Source organism: Cibotium barometz, chromosome 28, assembly GCF_041138505.1.
Source record: "Cibotium barometz isolate CiBa-2024 chromosome 28, ASM4113850v1, whole genome shotgun sequence".
Classification (NCBI taxonomy): Eukaryota; Viridiplantae; Streptophyta; class Polypodiopsida; order Cyatheales; family Cibotiaceae; genus Cibotium; species Cibotium barometz.
Window position 1 is genome coordinate 6,788,009 of NC_141073.1, and position 20,459 is coordinate 6,808,467.

At 40.5% G+C, this 20,459-nt stretch overlaps 1 protein-coding gene across 1 annotated transcript in view; it reads left to right on the forward strand.

Moving 5' to 3' along the window:
• Positions 1 to 20,459, forward strand: part of LOC147622430 (protein HAPLESS 2-like) — a 208,359-nt gene that overhangs the window by 125,295 nt on the left and 62,605 nt on the right. Inside the window, exon 8 of the mRNA XM_086821904.1 lies at positions 2,206 to 2,346. Coding sequence (XP_086678030.1) covers positions 2,206 to 2,346 — 141 coding nt within the window. The remainder of the gene's footprint in view (positions 1 to 2,205; positions 2,347 to 20,459) is intronic.

A 20,459-nucleotide genomic window follows, 5' to 3' on the forward strand; every position in this document is an offset into this window, starting at 1 on the left:
GGTGAGGAAAAATATAGGATACGTGGACTTCTCGTGAGGAAAAATATAGGATACTTGGACTTCTTGAGAGTCAACTTCCCCAGCTGGGTTCAACTTTAAGAATTGAAAGGAGGGCGGGGTAAATAGTGTTCATGCTCTAGCCCACCCTCAGCACTATATGGCATTGGGTCTTTAAGACCCCTTTCAAGTGAGATCAATGATTGAGAGAAAGTCGCATCTCACTGTCGTTTTAAGGCCGTCTGATCTAGGAAAAGTAAACTAAGAAAGTGACCGATAAAGTTTTATGGCATCTCTTTCATGACCGATAAAATAGGAGAAGTAAACTAGGGAAGAGGGTAAACTACGAAAGTAAACTAGGAAAAATTATGGAAAACCAGGGGCCTATGATTTAAAGTAGGATTTGTTAATTAAAAAAAGTGGGTTGACAACATAGTGGTAGTTGCTATTACATATATACCCTTGCCATTGCATTGCACACCCCCAAAAAAGATGGATTGCATCATTTAATTAAGTGTTAAACACTACATTTTCCAATTTTTGAAACCATATGAGGGACAGCTAGTCAAGCAAGAGATTGAACTGTAGAGCTTGAGAAAGTCTTCAAATTTATAACCTTACCTCCTAGGCTCAGCCTAGTGATAGTACCCATGCCTTACCTCCTACAGCCTACCTCCTAATGATAGTACATGTGCCTCTCTAACAAGAGGCATGGAGTTCAAATCCACTGTAGTGGCATTTTGTACCCAGTCTCACACTAAAAGAAAAAAAGAGGCATTGCTCTCCGTTAAGCAAGGAGATATGGCCTACCTCTTAAGGATGTGGGACTAGACCACATCGCCAAGCCCAACACGTCTTTATAGTAAATGGCCATAAAGGTGCATGGGGAGCAATCACTTCTTGTGATTCCTGTTGAGGGGGACACATGTACAAACTACATGGATCTATATTAGATCCACGGGGAGCAATCACTTCTCGTGATTCCATGCAGAGGGACACATGTACAAATTGCATGGATCTATGGTCCATTGAATAGGTGCACGTAGAAATTGCAATAGCATAGCAATCATAGGGATGATGTTTTCTTTTCAATAGAAAAAAATTATTTGTGCTAACCTTAATCAACAATTTAGCCTCCTCCTATGGTTTGTCCATCCATTTTTTACAAAAAAAAAAAAGACACACACACACACACACACATAAGGGAAGAGAAAGATGTATTTTAAAGGGGGGGAAATAGCCACTAGCATTTTGACGATTTGTTTACCTAACTAGCTAATTGAAATGTATTCTTAGCTTGAACCTATGGAGGATGCTTAGCAAGACTTTTTAAGCCTATATTCCCCTTATATATAATATGATATCATATACTTTTTTAACCTATATACTCCTTATATACAATATACTTAGCAAGACTTTTTAAGCCTATATTCCCCTTATATATATAATATACTATCATATACTTTTTTAACCTATATGCTCCTTATATACAATATACTATCATATTTACCACCATTGAAGTAATGGTGGTAAATAGATCAATTGAAAAAAAAAAGAATTTGGCACAATGTTAGAAGTTTCTTCATTCCTTAGAAAGTTTCTTTTCTTAATAACATCACTAATATTCAACAAATTTTTGTAATGTCCACTTAAAATGTGAGGCTTTTTATTTTTATGATAGGGGTACTAAAACATCAAGTTTCACAACTGATTATTTCTATAAGGTCGGATTTTTCAAGAATATGTACTTATATTTTTGTTAAGCCCTTTTATATGACATGTTCGACATAAACAAAAAATGGTCCTTAATTTGTTAAATCAAAGTTGTATCTAGAATATTTTGTTGATAAAAATATGTGAGTTACTTGGGATGGTGGACCCCCATGTGTAAAAACTATTGACATTCGCCTCTTATCTCTCTTCTATACACATTGTGGAATCTCATATCTCAATCATGATGAGGTTATCTTTTTCTTAAACAATATAAAAATTCCATATAGAAAGTTATGGAGGCACTCTACGCAATAACCCCATGTTTAAAAAATGCACAATATCCCATTATCCTTGTAAGGTTGTCTTTATGTTCATCTTTAGAAAAAGAACTATAGGTGAAAGATTTGAGTTTATTTGATGGAAACTTGTTTGGAAAACTTATGAATACAAAATTTTGACTACGTTTGACTAGTGTTTTCTTGTATGATCTTTTAGACACGCTTGGAATTGAGTCCAAGTAACCTTGCTGATGTTAACGATGATCATACAGTCATCGCAAAGCTTGAAGGGGACTTGCTATCTTATAAGCAACCTCCGACATTTAGCAGTGTTTTCTTATCGCATCCTCCTAGCCCGGTGAGAATGGAAACATTTCTAATGAATCTAAAATTGAGAATTCCTTTTTTTTTTTGGGATTAAACTTGAAATTGTAAGAAATTGCGAATTTCACGCATTTTATACATAATATATTGAGAATTCTTGTAATTTCACCCATTTTAGGCATGAATGATCCGAAGACATTAGGTATGCGTGGCATGCAAACTTTGCACGTGCGTGCATGCATGTTTTGTGTGTGCATGAGAGTGTGTGTGTGTGTGTGTGTGTGTGTCTGTGTGTGTGTGTGGAGAGAGAGAGACTCGCCCCTTCGTCTGTGTTCCTAGAGAGAGAGGGTCGTCTCGCTGGTGCTTACGAGAGAAAGGGCAATGCGCGTGAACTAAGATGGACATCGCCTGTTTCGGCTAGAGAGAGCCATCGCCTTTTGTTGTCTGTACCTGCTACTGCCGAGAGCTGTTGGCACAAGAACACTCCGTTGTCTGTACCTGCTGCTGTAGAGAGCTGTTTGCAAGAGAATTACAGCCCTACAGTTGTCACCGTGTTAACTGTTCTTGACCGAAAACCAACGCATCGTGAACCACAGCCGACACTTCCTTGTTTGGAATAACTTGGGAGTGCATATAAGGAATGCTAGGCAGAGTAGTGGGGTTAACACATTCAAGAGTCCAGTGGGAGCTTAATTGAGGTTTACTGAAGGCACTATTGTATTTTGTCCTACCATATAGACTGTGTTGTCATGATTAGCAATGCAATAGTCTAACAATCTGTATGGAGTATTGTGTTGTTAATTTCATTTAACTAAGTATACATGTACGCTTGTACTAGGAAATAGTCTCTCTGCAAGGTCTTATGTAGTTCGTTGTCTAAATTACTAGTTTGCAGTTTAGTCGTCCAGACATTCCCAGACACACACAGTCGATATGGGCGATTCCTAACCCTTACTCTATTTTAGGCATAGTCAAATAGCTTGGCTAGGTGATGCAGGTAAGTGGTTTAGAACTATTGAAGTGTTGAGTCTTGACCAGATAACGACACTTTTCGCGATCATACTAGGGAGATGTGTTTAGCTGGGCTTGGGGGGATTAGTCTGAGAGAACGAGAGCGCCGCCGCCGCCTACCCGTCGTCCGTACGGCCACCACAGCGGACGCCCAAGGCAGTCCGGCAGTCCTAGAAGGCGATCGGTGAGCGATCGTTGGCGCGCCGTTGGCGAGCGCGCGAGAATTCTCCCTTACTTGAGTGGCACAAGGGGGAGGCTTCACCATCCAAGGAGTGGGGTTTTGAACCCACCACCTCAAGCTCCAAGGCAAGTGTGCTAGCCACTTCACCTTTTCACTTGTGTTGTTCTTCTCTTCAAAAGAACTCTACTTATTCTTTCAAGGGAGGACACAAACTACAAGGAAAGTGACACAAACTACAAGGAAAGTGACCTTTTCACCTTCAACTTTCCTTCCTTCAATTTGTGAGAGGAGTTTGGAAGTTTTTGGTGGACGGATCTTCAACGACATGCTACATGCAACACATTTTTTTGCATGCATGTGTTGATTGACGACTCGAGTGGTGATTTCTTCTCGATTTCCGTGCATGCAAGAGGAATTCTTCTACGACACTTCAATTGGAGTTCGCTTTTGAAGGTAATCCGTTCTCTATTTGTAAGCATGTGCATACCATGGCCTCAGCGGAACCGTCTCATGTTCACTTTGATTTTGAGAATGATATGCCTGATGTTAGTGAGGCACGCCCTTTGGGTGGTGGTGTGGGTGATTCGCGACAGGCCGTTGCGCCTGATCGGGATGCCAACATGACCGATGCCGAAGGGGGTGCGAGTCCACTAGACGATTATGGTTTGGTAGACACGTTAGAGTTTGGGCGTCTCACTTCAAGGGTAGTTGCACTTGAGCGCACTATAACAAATGTCAATACCAATCTCACAAACATGAGCACGCTTTTTACTGAATTTATGGCACGTTTTGCAAGTGGATCGGCGGCGGCAAGTGGAGGGCCTATTCCGATAGTTATGCCTCCTGTTGTTCCAAATCCTACAGTCGAGTCTATTGCACCCTCTCCAACGCAGGAAGGGGCTATGTTGAAAAACGTGAAGCCGCCTGTGTTTAAGGGAGAGGAGCGCGATCGTAATAAGGATGCGGTCCATACATTTTTACACAAGAGGACGGACTTGCATTACTTACGCCGCACTCCCGTTGCTGTTATGGTCACTGAGACGAGTCTCACACTTGAAGGTAAAGCCTACAAGTGGTGGATGAGTCTACCTATTGAAACTCGCCCTAAGACTTGGGAGGAGTTTGCGGCAGCTTTTAAAAAGGAGTTCTTACCGCAAAACGAGAAAGATCGGAGTTGGACAGCCTGGGACAAGTGCAAGATGGAAGGTCTTACACTTAATCAGTATGTGTCCAAATACCGTGAAGTCATTCTCAAGCTAGACGGTTTGGACGACTTTCAAAAGATTCGTGGGTTTGTTAGAGGCCTTGATAAAGAATATCAGGCAAAGGTTAAAACCCAGTATCCTAAAACTTTGGAAGCGGCTATCCAAAGTGCCCTTATCTTTGATGACACCATGGATAAGAAGGGCATGGATAGACCGGTCAAATTCAATGGCTCGCAATTTAATGCTAATAAGCGTAAACTTGCCAGCAATTCTACTGAAAACACAAAGAAGTCTAAAGGGTCAAGTGGTCCGTTGTCTCCACAAGACTATGAACGGGCCAAGAAGGAGAAACTATGTTATCATTGCTTAGGTAGTGATCATGAGAAGAAAAATTGTCCACAGTTACCTCGCAAGAATAAGGATAAGGTCAAGGAGAAGGCTGTACACATGGTGCAAACGCTTCCCTTGGATGCTGATCCTAAGTATTCTGCGGTAGAGGTTTCGCACACTGCCGAGATGCATGAGTGTAATCTCACTGCATCTATGTGGCAAGAGACAGTTGGACCACATGATTTGGTCCATATGCATGGCTCCATTTATGGTCATCGAGTACATATTCTCATTGATGATGGTGCCACGCACAATTTCTTGAACTATGCATTAGTTAAGAAATTAAAGTTACCGGAGACAAAGAGTTCTCATCGTTATGTGGTGTCCACCATTCAAGGGGATGATCACGATGTGTGGGATACTCTAGTACGGCAAGTGCCTGTGTTTGTGCAAGAACACACTATGGTTCTTGACTTTCAAGTGATGAATATGTCTGTGGATATCATCTTAGGACGGGAGTGGTTGTATGGGTTAGGGTCATCACTCAAAAGGAGTTATGAACATAATATGTTTACGTTTGAGGCCAATGGTAAGCATGTTTTACTTATTGCGAAACGTGATGTACCCCCAACACCACTCATATGTAATGCCGAACTCTCTTTTTTGGAGCATAGTAATCAAATAGAAGAAGTCTATTTTTGTTATTGTGTGTCGCAAACTAGTGGGTTTGATGTGCATGATGTTTCTTCTTCAAATGAATCTTCCTCAGCGATGCCTTCTTTCTCTTTACCTTCTTCTAAAATCTCTTTAAATAATCTTAAGCAACCAGTTAATGCTTTTTCTTTGCAACAACTATTACAAGAATTTAAAGATATTTTTCCTAATGATTTACCAGAGGGTTTGCCACCCAAACGAGCTTTGCCTCATCGCATTGATGTCATTCCGGGCACCAAACCAATTAGTAAGCCATCGTACAGGCTTAGTGCGACTGAAGCAGCTGAGGTGGAACGTCAGCTTGTTGACTACCTTAGTAAGGGCTTCATTCGCCATAGTGCTTCACCATGGGCATCGCCCATTCTTTTGGTGAAGAAAAAGGATGGATCCATGCGCATGTGTGTGGATTATCGCTCCTTGAATGCGGTAACCATTAAGAACAAATACCCGCTACCTAAGATAGATGAGTTGTTTGATCAACTCAAAGGTGCGAAGTATTTTTCTAAAATTGATTTACGTTCAGGATATCATCAAGTGCGTATTAACGCTGATGATATAACCAAGACTGCGTTCCGGACTCGCTTTGGACACTATGAGTTTTTGGTTATGCCGTTTGGGCTTACTAATGCCCCGGCAACGTTTATGACGCTTATGGATAGCGTACTAAGGCCGTACTTAGGCAAATTTGTCATTGTCTTTCTTGATGACATTTTGGTCTATAGTTCGACTTTAGAAGAGCATTTGGAACACTTACAAAAAGTTTTTCAGTTACTACGCGAGAATGCACTTTACGCGAAAGAAAGTAAGTGCGAATTTCTCAAGGATAGCATACAATACCTAGGTCATGTAATTTCTGCAGACGGAATTGCTATGGATGCTAGTAAGGTTGATGCTATTATGCGATGGCCAACACCTCGAAGTAAGGAAGAACTTCAAATCTTCTTGGGAATGGCAGGATTTTATCGCAAATATGTGAATGGTTATGCAAAGATTGCCGCTCCCATGACTGATCAATTGAAAGGTGCGGCAATTACCTTTCAATGGTGTGAGGAGCAACAACGTATCTTTGATAAGCTTAAAGTTGCTTTGGCTACGGCTCCCATCTTGGCAATTGTGGATCCTCAAAAACCATTTGTGATTGAAACGGATGCCAGTGCTAAGGTAGTGGGTGCGGTTCTCATTCAAGATGGTCATCCTGAGAGCAAGAAGCTCAATCGTGCTCAACAAAACTACTCAGCTTACGAGCGTGAGCTCTTTGCCATCATATATGCCTTACGAAAATGGCGACATTACTTATATGGTGCGCAATTCGAGATTGTTTTTGATCACGAAAGCATAAAGTGGTTTATGAACCAAACAGATTTGCAGGGTCGAAAGGCCAGATGGGCTGAGATCCTTCAGGAGTATGATTGCAAGCTACGCTATCGCAAAGGACGTTACAATATTGTAGCTGATGCTTTGAGTCGTATGCCAGAGATTAATTCGCTGTTATTCACAGAGTTGAAAAGCGAATTGTTAGAATCTTTACGAGGCAAATGCAAGCAAGATTCAACATACTCAAAGGTGTGGAATCATGTTCAAATGAGGGGTCCCTCTCACTCACACGGTAGTGTTCCCAGTTCTTCCACACATGGTTCTTCTTTATCACAAGATGAACTACAGCGATGGAAAAACTTTTCCATCAATGATTGATACTTACTCCACAAGGGGAGAGTTTGTGTTCCATTGGACTTAGACACTAGGCGCCAAATTCTTTTTGAGTGTCATGATAGTCCAAGTGCAGGTCATGCGGGCATTCGCAAAACGTATGCTCTCGTAAGAAAGCATTTCTATTGGCCTGGACTTCACAAGGATGTTACTGACTATGTTCTGCAGTGTCAGAAGTGTCAAGTGAACAAAGCAGAACGTCTTAAAGCTGGCGGGTTACTGCATCCATTAGAGATTCCCGACGGAAAGTGGGAAAGTATCTCTATGGATTTTATAACGGGCTTGCCCACAACGAATCGCGGACATGATGCCATTTGGGTAATCGTGGATCGATTAACCAAGCTTTGTAGGTTTGTGCCTACTAAGAAAACAGTTACAACTCCAGAATTGGGACGCCTTTTCATGGAGAATGTTTACCGACTTTATGGCTTACCGTCCAATATTGTCAGTGATCGCGATCGCAAGTTTAACAGCCATTTTTGGCAAGCAGTATTCAGTAAGCTGGGTACTATGTTGAACCTTAGTACAGCTGATCATCCGCAGACAGATGGTCAGACTGAACGGGTTAATCAAGTGCTGGAAGATATGCTTAGGGCATATGTCAGCAAAAAACAATCTGATTGGGAGTCTTATTTGCCTATTCTTGAGTTTGCTTACAATAGTGCAAAGCATGTCTCGACAGGCTTTATCCCTTTCATGTTGATGTATGGTTTTCAGCCACGTTCACCAGTGTCGGTGGGACTGGCGAATGAGAAAATCAGTCAGGTTAAGGATTTTATCCAAGACCATATGGATATGTTGCGCCTTGCACGATTAAATGTTCGTCAAGCGCAAGATCGTTACAAGAAGTTTGCGGACCAGAAACGTAGGCCACTTCACTTTCAAGAAGGTGATTGGGTGTTTCTGAAGGTACCAGAAAACTCCACCAGTTTAAAAACGGGTCCCGTACCAAAATTGTCGCCCCGATTTTGTGGACCGTTTAAGATACTCAAGAAGGTGGGCCCAGTAGCCTATAAACTTGAGTTACCAGCACATTCCAAGGTTCATCCCATCTTTCACGTAAGCCGTTTGAGGAAACGCCTTATGGGTCATAAAAGGCCGGTGGATGATTCTTTCTTGGTAGAATATGTGGAACCTCCAATACTGCCTCATGAACCAGAAAGAGTATTGGATTACCACATGTTATGTACTCGCCACCAAGTTCGAAAACAAGCTCTTATCAAGTGGAAGGACCGTCCAGAGGAAGGCTCCACTTGGGAAAACATTAGTGTGATGAGGAAACGTTTCCCCACTTTTGTTTTCGAGGACGAAAACTCTTTTCGAAGGGGGGAGTAATGTCAGGACTATGGTCCTACGGAAGTCGAACCCTAGCATAAGTTAATAGCTTTCGGAGTCTCGAGAGTATTATTAGTGCTAGCGGGGTTCAGGGGTTAATGGGTGTTAGGGTTTGGTCGATGTGTGTACACATCTAAGTTAGCATGGCTCTTAAGTAAGATGGGCGGCCGGGCTAGGAGGTGTGGACACAGGCTAGGGTTTTGGTATAAAACCCAACGAGAAACCCTAACTCGTCATTATATGGTTGGGAGGTGAACCGACTTCCACCCTCTCTTCTTCTCCACGCCTAGGCTATGGCGGCTTGAGGAAGACGCAGCCGTAGCGGAGGCGTTACAGAACAACTAGAGCAACAAGCAAGAAGATTAAAGCAACTCTGACCAATAACAACGGCATTAAAATACCCAAAGTTCAAGGAAAAGATTGATGAGTGCTCCATAGCCCAAAAAGTGGCAAGGCTACCAGTTGGTACGCAAGTATGGTCTGGAGCACTTCCAAACATTTGATGAATGCAAAAGTGTGTTCCTGAAGAGATTCTAGAATGACAACATGCCCACAAAAGTGACGATGAAGCTACAAAGACTCACTCAAAAGAAAAGACCCAAAGAAGACTATGCTACTGAGTTCAGAGCACTCATGATGAGACTAGATTAAACTGACAGGCCAGTAGAGCAACTACCCTAAAAGCGAATGGTTTATGGCTAGTTTGTGGATAACACTTCAAGATAGCAGTGGTCTCATCTATTCTACAAACTCTGACATTTGAACAAGTGGTAGGAGGAACAATGAGAGCAAAGAGGATCTTTAAGGAAAAATAAGAAAGAACCTAAGAAGAAAAAAAATAAATTTGAGAGAGGCAAGGAGAAAGAAGAAGAAACCTCGGTGTCAGAAAGAGATGAAGACACTTTTGACACAGACTACAGTTTAGAGTCGGATACCAAAGAGGAGTGGAAACCCAAGAAGAAGAAAGGCAAGAAGTAGGCAATGGATGAAGGTTGCCCTAACCAAACTTGAGCACACGCAAAGAAAATACAGATCCAGATCGGGGATTGATGTGTGCAAAGTGTAAAAATCAAGGGCACACTAAGGAGGAATGTCAACTTCCCCCTACTCAGCTATGCACCATTTGTAGAGTAGGACCAACCATACCACTAATAAATTCTACTACAACACTAGGAATAAGAATCCTAGGGTGTGACAGGGAGGCATCAATGTAGCAACCACCATCAGGGATATTAATTAGGTAGCCATGGCATCTCAAAATAATTGCCTGTATATGGAAGAGGAGCAGGAGGTGAAAGGTTTAGCCAAAAGGGAGTAAGATTAACCTGCTTATTACTACTGCAACATGCCTGGTCAGAGATGGGCAGACTGCAGACATCAACAGGAATTACAAGATGTAAGAGAATTGAGAAATGCAATTCTAGGTGGGATCTAATCTAACTATGAATGTGGTGAAAGTGGACACTACACTCGGAAGAGTGCAAGAAGCTCCCAGGAGTGCAATAACAAGGTCATAAAGATTTGATGAAAAAAATCAAAACAATCAGAAGAGAAAGTAACCAGGCTCGTGTAGAATGCACGAGGGGTGATCTGGTCGATGCAAGAAAACCCGTACCTTGAAGGGAAAGCTATGGGAAATCCAAAGAAGACCACTCTAGTGGAAGGAAAGAAGATATAGCTGTAGGGAAAAAGGCCACAAGGCAACTAGAATACGTAGGAGATGAAAAGAAGAAGCCCGAGGCTATCCAGTTTAACAAAATCGTGAAAATACCAAAGGTAAGAGGCAAATGGAACCTAGATCGAAAATGGATAAGGAAGAGGGAACCTAGAGAAAAAGGATCCATGCAATCAAAAGAATAGTGGGACGTAAGTGGAGTATGAGTTGTGAGAAGACCTGAGCAAAATGAGGTTAAACATAACTCTAGACTAATTCTTGCACACTTGATGCCTAATTCTTGCACACTTGATGCCTAATTACATGCAAAAACTTCTCTTGCAGATAGTACCCACATAGAAGCTGATAGAGCTCCCAAAAAGCATTGATACAAAGGCACTAGCCATAGAGACTGCAGAAATGTAGAGAAAGTTCATGATTGTGACATTGTAGCAGCTCCTGAGGTGATCATCAATATATAAGAGGACATGTGGTGTCCTAAGTGATCCTAGATGGAGAATGAACCCAAACTATGTATGGGAAGTCAAGGAAGAAATAGATAAGTTGTTGAAGGTTAGATTCATATATTCGGTGGACAAAGCAGAGTGGTTAGTCATTGTCCCAAAGAAGAATGAAAAGCTAAGAAGCTAAGAGTCCGCATAGATTATAAGAAGCTCAATGCAGCAACAATTGCTGATCCATTTCTTCCTGTGCCTCTTGCATCAGGGTGCTACCTATGGCCATGTCTGAAGCATCCACAAAGACATGGAAGGATGAGGTCATATTTGGGTTGTTGTAGTAGGATGGGTGTGGAGGCCAACAATCTCTTCAAATTCCTATATCCCTCTTGACACCCTCCAATCCAAACAAACTCCGCATCATTTTATGTTAAGCAATACAAGGGTGTGGCTATACTTGCTAAGAGTCTCATGAACTTGTTGTGTCATTTTATCTAGCCCAAGAATCAGGCTAATTCCTTTACGTTTCTCAGTGCTTATAGTTTGACAATGACCTTAATTTTGGCCAGATCCACTACAAATCCATCTGTTGATATTAAGTGTCCTATTAGGGATCCACTAGTAACTCTGTAAAATGCACACCTTGCTACGTTTGGCTGAGCTTTGTTTCTCTAGTTTTCTCTAGGCAACATAGGGTGAGGTGGCAATGCCAATAATACCAGGGGAAATGGCCATAAATAGGGAGCATAGAGAAAAGGATGGAGAGGTGATATTAGTAAATGCTCACCCTTACCCCCTCATCATTAGTAAAAGGATAGAGAGGTGACATTAGTAAATTCTCACAAGACCATATTAGGGACTTTGGAAAAATCCCATTACTTTTACTTTTCAATCTACTTTTTGTTGTATCTTGAGCATACCAATTCCAAAGTTGTCGGCAAATATGGATTTAGAACCTACTCTTCAATAGCTTTCTAAACGATATGTCACATGAGGGGGTTTTGACAAAATCTGAAAAGGGTTCACCATATCAATAGACATGCAACTGAGGTTATTTGTAATACAAGCAAGAGGGAATGTTACATATGATCTATACTCTCTCTCTCTCTCTCTCTCTCATCTTATGTCACTTGAGACGCATGATACATGATTATGTGGCATGCCATAGTACATCACAGCATAGAGTGGCTATTAGTCTGGATTCCCATGAGATAGGAGGATTTGGTGCAATGACCATGAATGATAGAGTTTCTCGGAGGATTATGGATTTCCTCTTATCGATTGGGTATTGGATTTATGCTCTAGATTGTTGGATGCACCATTATGTTTTCCTTTTGATCTAGGTAGTTACATACTTGTGTCATGGCTGGATGATCTACATTGTGGTTATTCATTCGACCTAGGAGAATTGGCTAGTTGCATCACCGACATGGGCTTTCTATATTCTATGTTCGATCCAGGCAGTTTGAGAGCCATTGCTTTAGATTCTACATGGATTGGATATACTTTTCATTTATGCGGTCGCAATTGTATGGATTACCTCATCTTCAGGGTGATACTCGTAGCTTTTCCATTTGACCTTGGAGGATATCTGACTAGCCTCATCATCGACAGGAGTCCCTTATCTTTTCCATTTAACCCTGGGGATTATGAGATTCATGTATTGGTATTGGCTCTCTGGGATGGTGACATTTGTTCACGTATTGGGCTCCTTGTATATAGCCTTTATATTTGTTTTGTGCACGACCACCCTTGTATATAGCCTCGGTTCACATATTGGGCTCCTTGTATATAGCCTTTGTATTTGTTTTGTGCACGACCACCCTTTGATTTTGAGGATAAAATCATTATAGGAGGGGATGGTTTGTAATGTAGGAAATTATGTGCACATGTAGGATGAGGGCCTAAGGACATGTTATGGGGCATAGAACTTGGGTTTATGGACAGCCCATGTGTGAAAGGTCGAAGTTAAAGAAATCAAACACAATAAAACTTCCATCTGGCAAGAAAGTGAAGTTCTCACCTAACATATGTAGCTGAAGTGTTCAAGCTCCCCACCATGGACGGTGAGATTGAAATCAAGGCAATAGACAAGGATGATCTCATCCAGTGGTTCGAGCCTCATCCACCAACCATAGAACGTGTCCACAGAAAAACCTATGGATTAGTGAAGGCAGTATAAGGAGGATCCAAAATAGCTTGGGAAAAAAATCTATACAATAACTTAAGGATGAGATGGAGAAGCTAACAAAGCCAAATAACAAAACTAAGATTGGATAGTATCTCAAGGCTTTGTTCCAAGGAGGAGCAATTCCAGAAGAATAGGTAGAAGTAGAGGAACAAGAGTTGGCAAAGCATATTACACAATAAGGTACAAGAACAAAGGAACACGGGTTGGAAAGGCATATTGCAGAAGAAAGCATAAGAACAGAAAAATAAGAGTCATCAAGGCATATTGCAGAAGAAAGCATAAGAACAAAAAAATAAGAGTCGTCAAAGCATATTGCAAAAGAAGGCACAAGAACAGAGGAACAAGAGTTGGCTAAGCATATTGTAGATGAAGGCCAAAGAGATCTAAAGTGGAAAACATGTCAAAGCCATAGCAGATTGAGCCCATAGGGATACCACCCAAGCCAACTGTAAACCGTATTGTAGATGAAGCCCAAAGAGATCTAGATGTAAACCAATAGTAGGACAAGGCAGTGCAAAACATGGACTCAAAGCCATAACAGATTGAGCCCATAGGGATGCCACCAAAGCCAACAGTAAACATCAGCTAACCACCATCAGAATGCCCTAGAAGAGGAAATTTAACTTTAGAGACAAGAAGTGAAGCAACCAACCAAGCGACCTAGAGACTATCGTATACCAAATAGTGCAAGATCTCATTGCACTAAGTGCTATAAGAATTGAAGTAGGATCCATAGAGGATCCCCTCAAAACGTCGGGGGGTTCACCGGCTAAAAATATGTAAATATAGCATGTGAGTTCAAATGAAGGGGTTTTTTAATTCAAAATTTTAAGGTAAATACATTTATAGAAGGGGTTTTTTTAATCAATTTTTTAAAGAAACCCGTAAGTACATAAAGAAAAAGGGGTCATTTTATTCATGAAAGATTCACAGGTAAGGGGTTTTTTAAATATCCCTTAAATGCACGTGATACATTGGGTTTCTTAGTAGTGCACCCGCCGAGCTCAAAACTATCAATAACTAGGAGTGTCTCTACCATTGGTAGAACAAAGAACATGATTGAAACCATGCCAAATACCATAAGAACTTTAAGGTTTCCAAAAAATGGATACACTGTGGGCTTAGGGTGCATTAGATTATTTATAGATGTGCATGATAGAAGGCCTCAAAGAGATCCACATGCTCAACGTACCCTAAAAGGAAAGGGAGGCAAAAGCAGAAGAAGACCACAAGGAGGTACTACTCCTAAAAGATGAGTTGTAGCAGCACTTAAGCATTTAAGCACAAATGTTGGGTTTGCAAGAAACCAATAAAAGCTTAGTAAAAGAAATAGTATCCTTAAAAGCTATAATGGTTAGGCAAGAACAAGGTAAATTCAAGAGAGATTAGAGGAAGCTGTTCCAAAGCAATAGAATAATAGAGAGCCAAAGTAGTGATTAAGAAGGGCGTCTAGAGGTAGTCAAGGACATCTAGACAAAAGCAGATGAGGAAAAAATCTATCACACAAAAGCAGAGGCCAAATTGGTAGTATACAAAGCCTAGACACCTGCTTAAGTATACGAATTATAGATGCAACCAAAATGGAGGAATGGGAAGAGCATGCAATAAAGGGACTGAATTGGATGCAACATGGAGGAATGGGAAGAGCCAAATTGGCAATATACAAAGCCTAGACATCTGCTCAATTATACGAATTGGTGGATGCAACAAAAATGGAGAAACGGGAAGAGCATACAATGGGGGAGCTGAAGGGAATGTGGGTAGATTGCAAAAATTGAAAGACATCATGCACTAAATAATCCCTTATAAGAAGGAAGACAAGAATCCGGACAGGGGTTATGGATAGCCAAAAGAGGGCGTTGAAACAGGTAGGGGACCCAAAAATTTAGTCAAACACATGAAAGCACTAGAATGGAAGTTGCAAAGAGCACTAAGGGAGACCTCTAAAGAGACCCAAGAGGAGAGAAAGGAGAAAAAAAAAGAATTAAAGCAGGAGTTGGAAATCTGGAAAAGCAAATTCTAAAACCTAAAGGCAAAAGGCAAGAAAGTCATAGTAGAGCAGGAAAGAGGGGGAAAAGGCAAGGAGCTAGCACTGTGGACCAACAATATAATGGACCCAATGCCTACGCATTAACTAAGAGAGCATGTGTTGGCCACTGCCAAGCTTCTAGATGATAAGACAATCAAAGAAATTTCACTTAAAGCCCACATCAAAGGGCTAGAAGGACAAGTGAAGAAATTCAAGGAGCATAAAAAGAAGGATGAGGCCATAAAAGAGCTCAAGAAAGAAGCATGCAAACACTAATCCATGGAAAGGAGCTAAAGAACATAATGCCTTGGATGAGCTCAAGGAATCCCTCAACTCCTCACCTTTCAAAATCATGTGGAACATAAGACAAATCTTTGACTTCAACGAGTTCATGAGGAGAAATTATGTTATCCTCACCTCCCAGCTTCTCTTTCAGGCTACTGACATGAAACACTGGATGATTTCTAACATGTGTACGTAGTTTTAATTAATACGCAACCATACCAATCCGATGTATAACTCGGAATGGACCACAATACCTAGGAGATAATTTTGAGCACTTTCTTGTTGACAAAGTTTGAGAATCTTTAGGAACTTTCAAATAAACCAACGCTCCTGGCTCAAAAGACTGAGGTGAGTGCCCCCTATCAGCATAAAACCGTGCTCTATCCTGAGCACTCCTGATAGAATCTTGAGCTTGGGTCAGCATTTCTTGAATATCTCGCAAGAAATCCCTCGATGCATCAAGCTCAATGTCCTTAAGACCGACATCAACAGGTGCCCTGTTGATACCCATACATAAGCATGAATGGACTATAACCAATAGGCGAATGCTTAGAACTATTATAGGCGAATTCCATCATTGGAATATATTTTTTCCAAACTCGAGGGTTTTCCAGAGATATATGCACGAAGCATATCCTCTACAATCTGATTCACACGCTCTGTTTGCCCATCAGACTACTGCGGGTGATCAGAGGAACTCATACTCAAAGTAGTTTCCAATTTCTTGAAAACTTCCTGCCAAAAATGAGCTATGAACTTAGAGTCCCAATTGCTCACAATATCAGAAGGTAGACCATACAGTCTAAACAGTTGCTCGATAATTTGGTAAGCCAATTCCGAAGCTTTAACTATTGTCTTTGTGGATAAAAATCTAGCCATCTTTGTCAATCTATCCAACGACTACCTAAATGGCATCGTGACCCCTGCTGGTACGTGGAAGTCCCATAATGAAATCCATGGAAATACTTTCTCACTTTTGAGACAGAATATCTAAAGGATGTAATAATCCAACAGATTTAAGACACTCTGGCTTATTAATCTGACACTGATGACATTTGACCACATAATTCTAAACAAAATCCTTCATTTTTTGCCAATAGAAAGTCCTTCTAACCAAAGCCAAGGTACGCTGTATGTCCGGATGTCCTGTTGATGGTGCATCATGACACTCAAATAGGATCCTCAGTTTAATTTTCGGCACATCCGGTATGCAAACCTTATCATTTTGGAATAAAAGACCATTTCGAATAAAAAATTGGATGGCTTTTCCTTAATTCACTAGGTTTTGATCTATCTCAAAGTTGGACCTTGATTTTGCCAAATTCTAATATTTTTCAAAGAAAATATCTATACTATATTTTCCCTTGAGTGAATCATACAAGTTAGAAGTAATTTTCGTGAAGCTAAGTTCATTAACTTCACCAATTCGACTCAATGCATCAGCAATGCTATTCAAGCTATCTTTTCTATATTTAATCATAAAATCAAAGTCCTGCATCAATTTAGCCCATCTGGCCTTTCTACCTTTCAAGTCCGATTGATGACAAATGAACTGTGAAGACTGATGATCTGTCAAGACCATAAATTGAGACTTGTAGAGATACTGTCTCCATGCCTTTAAAGCATAAATAATCGCATACAACTCTTTCTCCTAAACAAGGTATCTAGTCTGTGCATCGTTGAGTTTCTTACTCTTGAAGGCCATAGGCTTCCCATCCTAGAACAAAGCTGTGCCTACTGCAAAATCACTAGCATCAGTCTCTACAATGTAAGGCCTACTAGGATCTCGTAAGGCTAACACAGGAGCATCTCGAACTGTATATTTCAAAGTATTGAAAGTTTCCTATAGCTTCTCATTCCACTCAGTTAGAGAATTAGAATTCTTATTTTTACCCTTAAGAAGGTTGGTAAAAGGCACTGTCAACTTCGAATAATCCTTGACAAATTTTTGAAGAAATACCACAAAACCTAAGAAAGGTCTTAACTGCTTGACCGTACACGGAACAGGCCATTCCAAAACCTTTTGGCTGTGATCCAAATCTATACTTAAGACATCTCGAGAGATCTTATGACCCAAGTATAATAATTCCTTTTTAAAGGAATCACACTTAGATAATTTACAATACAGTTTCTCCTTCCTTCCTAGAACCTCTTTAAGATGATTCTCATGCTCAACCAAAGTTTTACTTTATATCAAAATATCATCTAAGAAAACCACCACGCATTTTCCTAACAGATCCCGAAATATATCATTCATCATCTATTGGAAAGTTGGTGGTGCATTAGTGAGACCAAAGGCTAACACTAAAAATTCATAATGGTCATAACGTGTCCTAAAAACAATTTTAGGAACATCTTCCTCTCTGCAATATGGACCTGATGATAATCGATTTGTGAATCAAGCTTTGTGAAATAATTAGCTCCTTGCAACCTATCAATAAGATCGTCTAATCTAGGCAATGGGTATTTGTTTTTAATTGTAACTTTGTTAAGACGTTTGTAATCAATACACATCTACCAAGTACCTTGATCTTTTTTCTTAACTAGGAGAACTAGTGAACCCCAAGGAGACTCACTTGGTCTAATTTGACCCATCCTCAAGTATTCAGCTAGTTGTTTTGCTACCTTGTCTTTCTCAGTTTGGCTAAGCCTATATGGAGGAATACTAACAGGTTCTGCACTCGGTACTAGCTCAATCTTATGGTCCACCTCTTAAGGTAATAAGAAGTTTAATTGAGTGGAATGAGAAGTTATAGGAAACTTTCGATACTTTGAAATATAAAGTTTGAGATGCTCCTGTGTTAGCCCTACCAGATCCTAGTAGGCCTTACATTGTAGAGACTGATGCTAGTGATTTTACGGTAGGCGCAGCTTTGTTCCAAGATGGAAAGCATGTGGCCTTCGAGAGTAAGAAACTCAACAATGCATAGACTAAATATCCTATTCAGGAGAAAGAGTTGTATGCAATTATTTATGCTTTAAAGGCATGGAGATAGTATCTCTACAAGTCTCAATTTATGGTCTTGACAGATCATCAGTCTTTATAGTTCATTTGTGAAATTCCAAATGGATTGAATTGATGCAGGACTTTGATTTCATGATTAAATATAGAAAAGGTAGCTTGAATAACATTGCTGATGCATTGAGTCAAATTGGTGAAGATAATGAACTTAGCTTCACAGAAATTACTTCTAACTTATACGATTCACTCAAAAGGAAAAATGCAGTACATATATTTTCTTTGGAAAATATTAGAATTTGACAAAATCAGGGTCCAACTCTGAGGTAGATCAAAACCTGGTGAATCAAGGAAAACCCAACCAATTTTTTATTCGAAATGGTCTTTTATTCCAAAACGATAAGGTTTGCGTACCAGATGTGCCGAAAATTAAATTGAGGATCTTATTTGAGTGTCATAACGCACCATCGGTAGGACATCCGGGCATACAATGTACCTTGGCTTTGGTTAGAATGACTTTTTATTGGCAAAAAATGAAGAATTTTGTTCAAGATTATGTGGTCAAATGTCATCAATGTCAGATTAATAAGGCAGAGTGCCTTAAATCTGTTAGATTATTACATCCTTTGGATATTCCATCTCGAAAGTGGGAAAGTATTTCCATGCATTTACTCCCATGTACCAGCATGGGTCACGATGCCATTTGGGTAGTCGTGGATAGATTGACAAAGATAGCTCGATTTCTACCCATAAAGACAATAGTTAAAGCTTTGAAATTGGCTTACCAATTTGTCGAGTAGCTGTTTAGACTGTATGGTCTACTTTTTGATATTGTGAGTGATCAGGACTCTAAGTTCACGGCTCATTTTTGGCAGGAAGTTTTCAAGAAATTGGAAACTACTTTGAGTATGAGTTCCTCTGATCACCTACAATCTGATGGGCAAACAGAGCATGTGAATTAGATTGTAGAGTATATGCTTTGTGCATATGTCTCTGGAAAACCATCAAGTTGGAAAAAATATGTTCCAATGATGGAATTTGCCTATAATAGTTCTAAGCATTCGCCTACTAGTTATAGTCCGTTAATGCTTATGTATGGGTACAACCCAGGCACCTGTTGGATGTTGGTCTTAAAGAAATTGAGCTTGATGCATCGAGGGATTTCTTGTGAGATATGCAAGAAATGCTGACCCAAGCTCAAGATTCTATCAGGAGTGCTAAAGATAGAGCACAGTTTTATGCTGATAGGGGACGTACACCTTGGTCTTTTGAGCTAGGAGTGTTGGTTTATTTGAAAGTTCCTAAAGATTCTCAAACTTTGTCAACAGGAAAGTGCTCAAAATTATCTCCTAGATATTGTGTTCCATTCCGAGTTATATGTCGGATTGGTACGGTTGCATATGAATTAAAAATACCTCCACATGTCATAGTTCATCCAATCTTTCATATCAGTAGACTGAAAGAGAAGTTGGGAGGTGAGGATAACACAGTTACTCCTCATGAACTCCTTGAAGTTGGGAGGTGAGGATAACACAGTTCCTCATGAAATCCTTGAAGTTGAAGATTTGTCTTATGTTCCACATGAACCTTAAAAGGTACTTGAATTCAGGGAAAGGAAACTTTGTAGTTGCCTAATCCCTGAGGTTAAAACTAAGTGAAAAGACAGGGAACTTAAGGATTTGACTTGGGAGTCAGTTGAGGACATTCAGTGCAGTTTTCCTTCTTTTCATTGAAAGAGTGCAATATTTTGAGAGAGGGGAAGTATGTTATGTGCACATTATATGTGCATATACTAGGAGGCTAACCCACCCTAGGCATGTGAACGTTGGAGCATGGGAACATGCTCTAGTGGGGAAAGGGTTAGGTCTAGCCTTGGGTTGAGGTTAGGGTCAGGCAACCAAGGGTCACACATGGAAATGGAGAGTCAAGAGTCACTTGAGGACCCTCCTATATAATAGGGGCATAGGGCATTCTCAAGGGAGGTTCTCTTGTGTAGAGCATTGTGTCTACTCTCTTGCCATTTCAAGCTAGAGCCAAGAGCTATTGGAGTGAAGTCATATCTCTTGGTGGTATGGGACACTAAGGTAA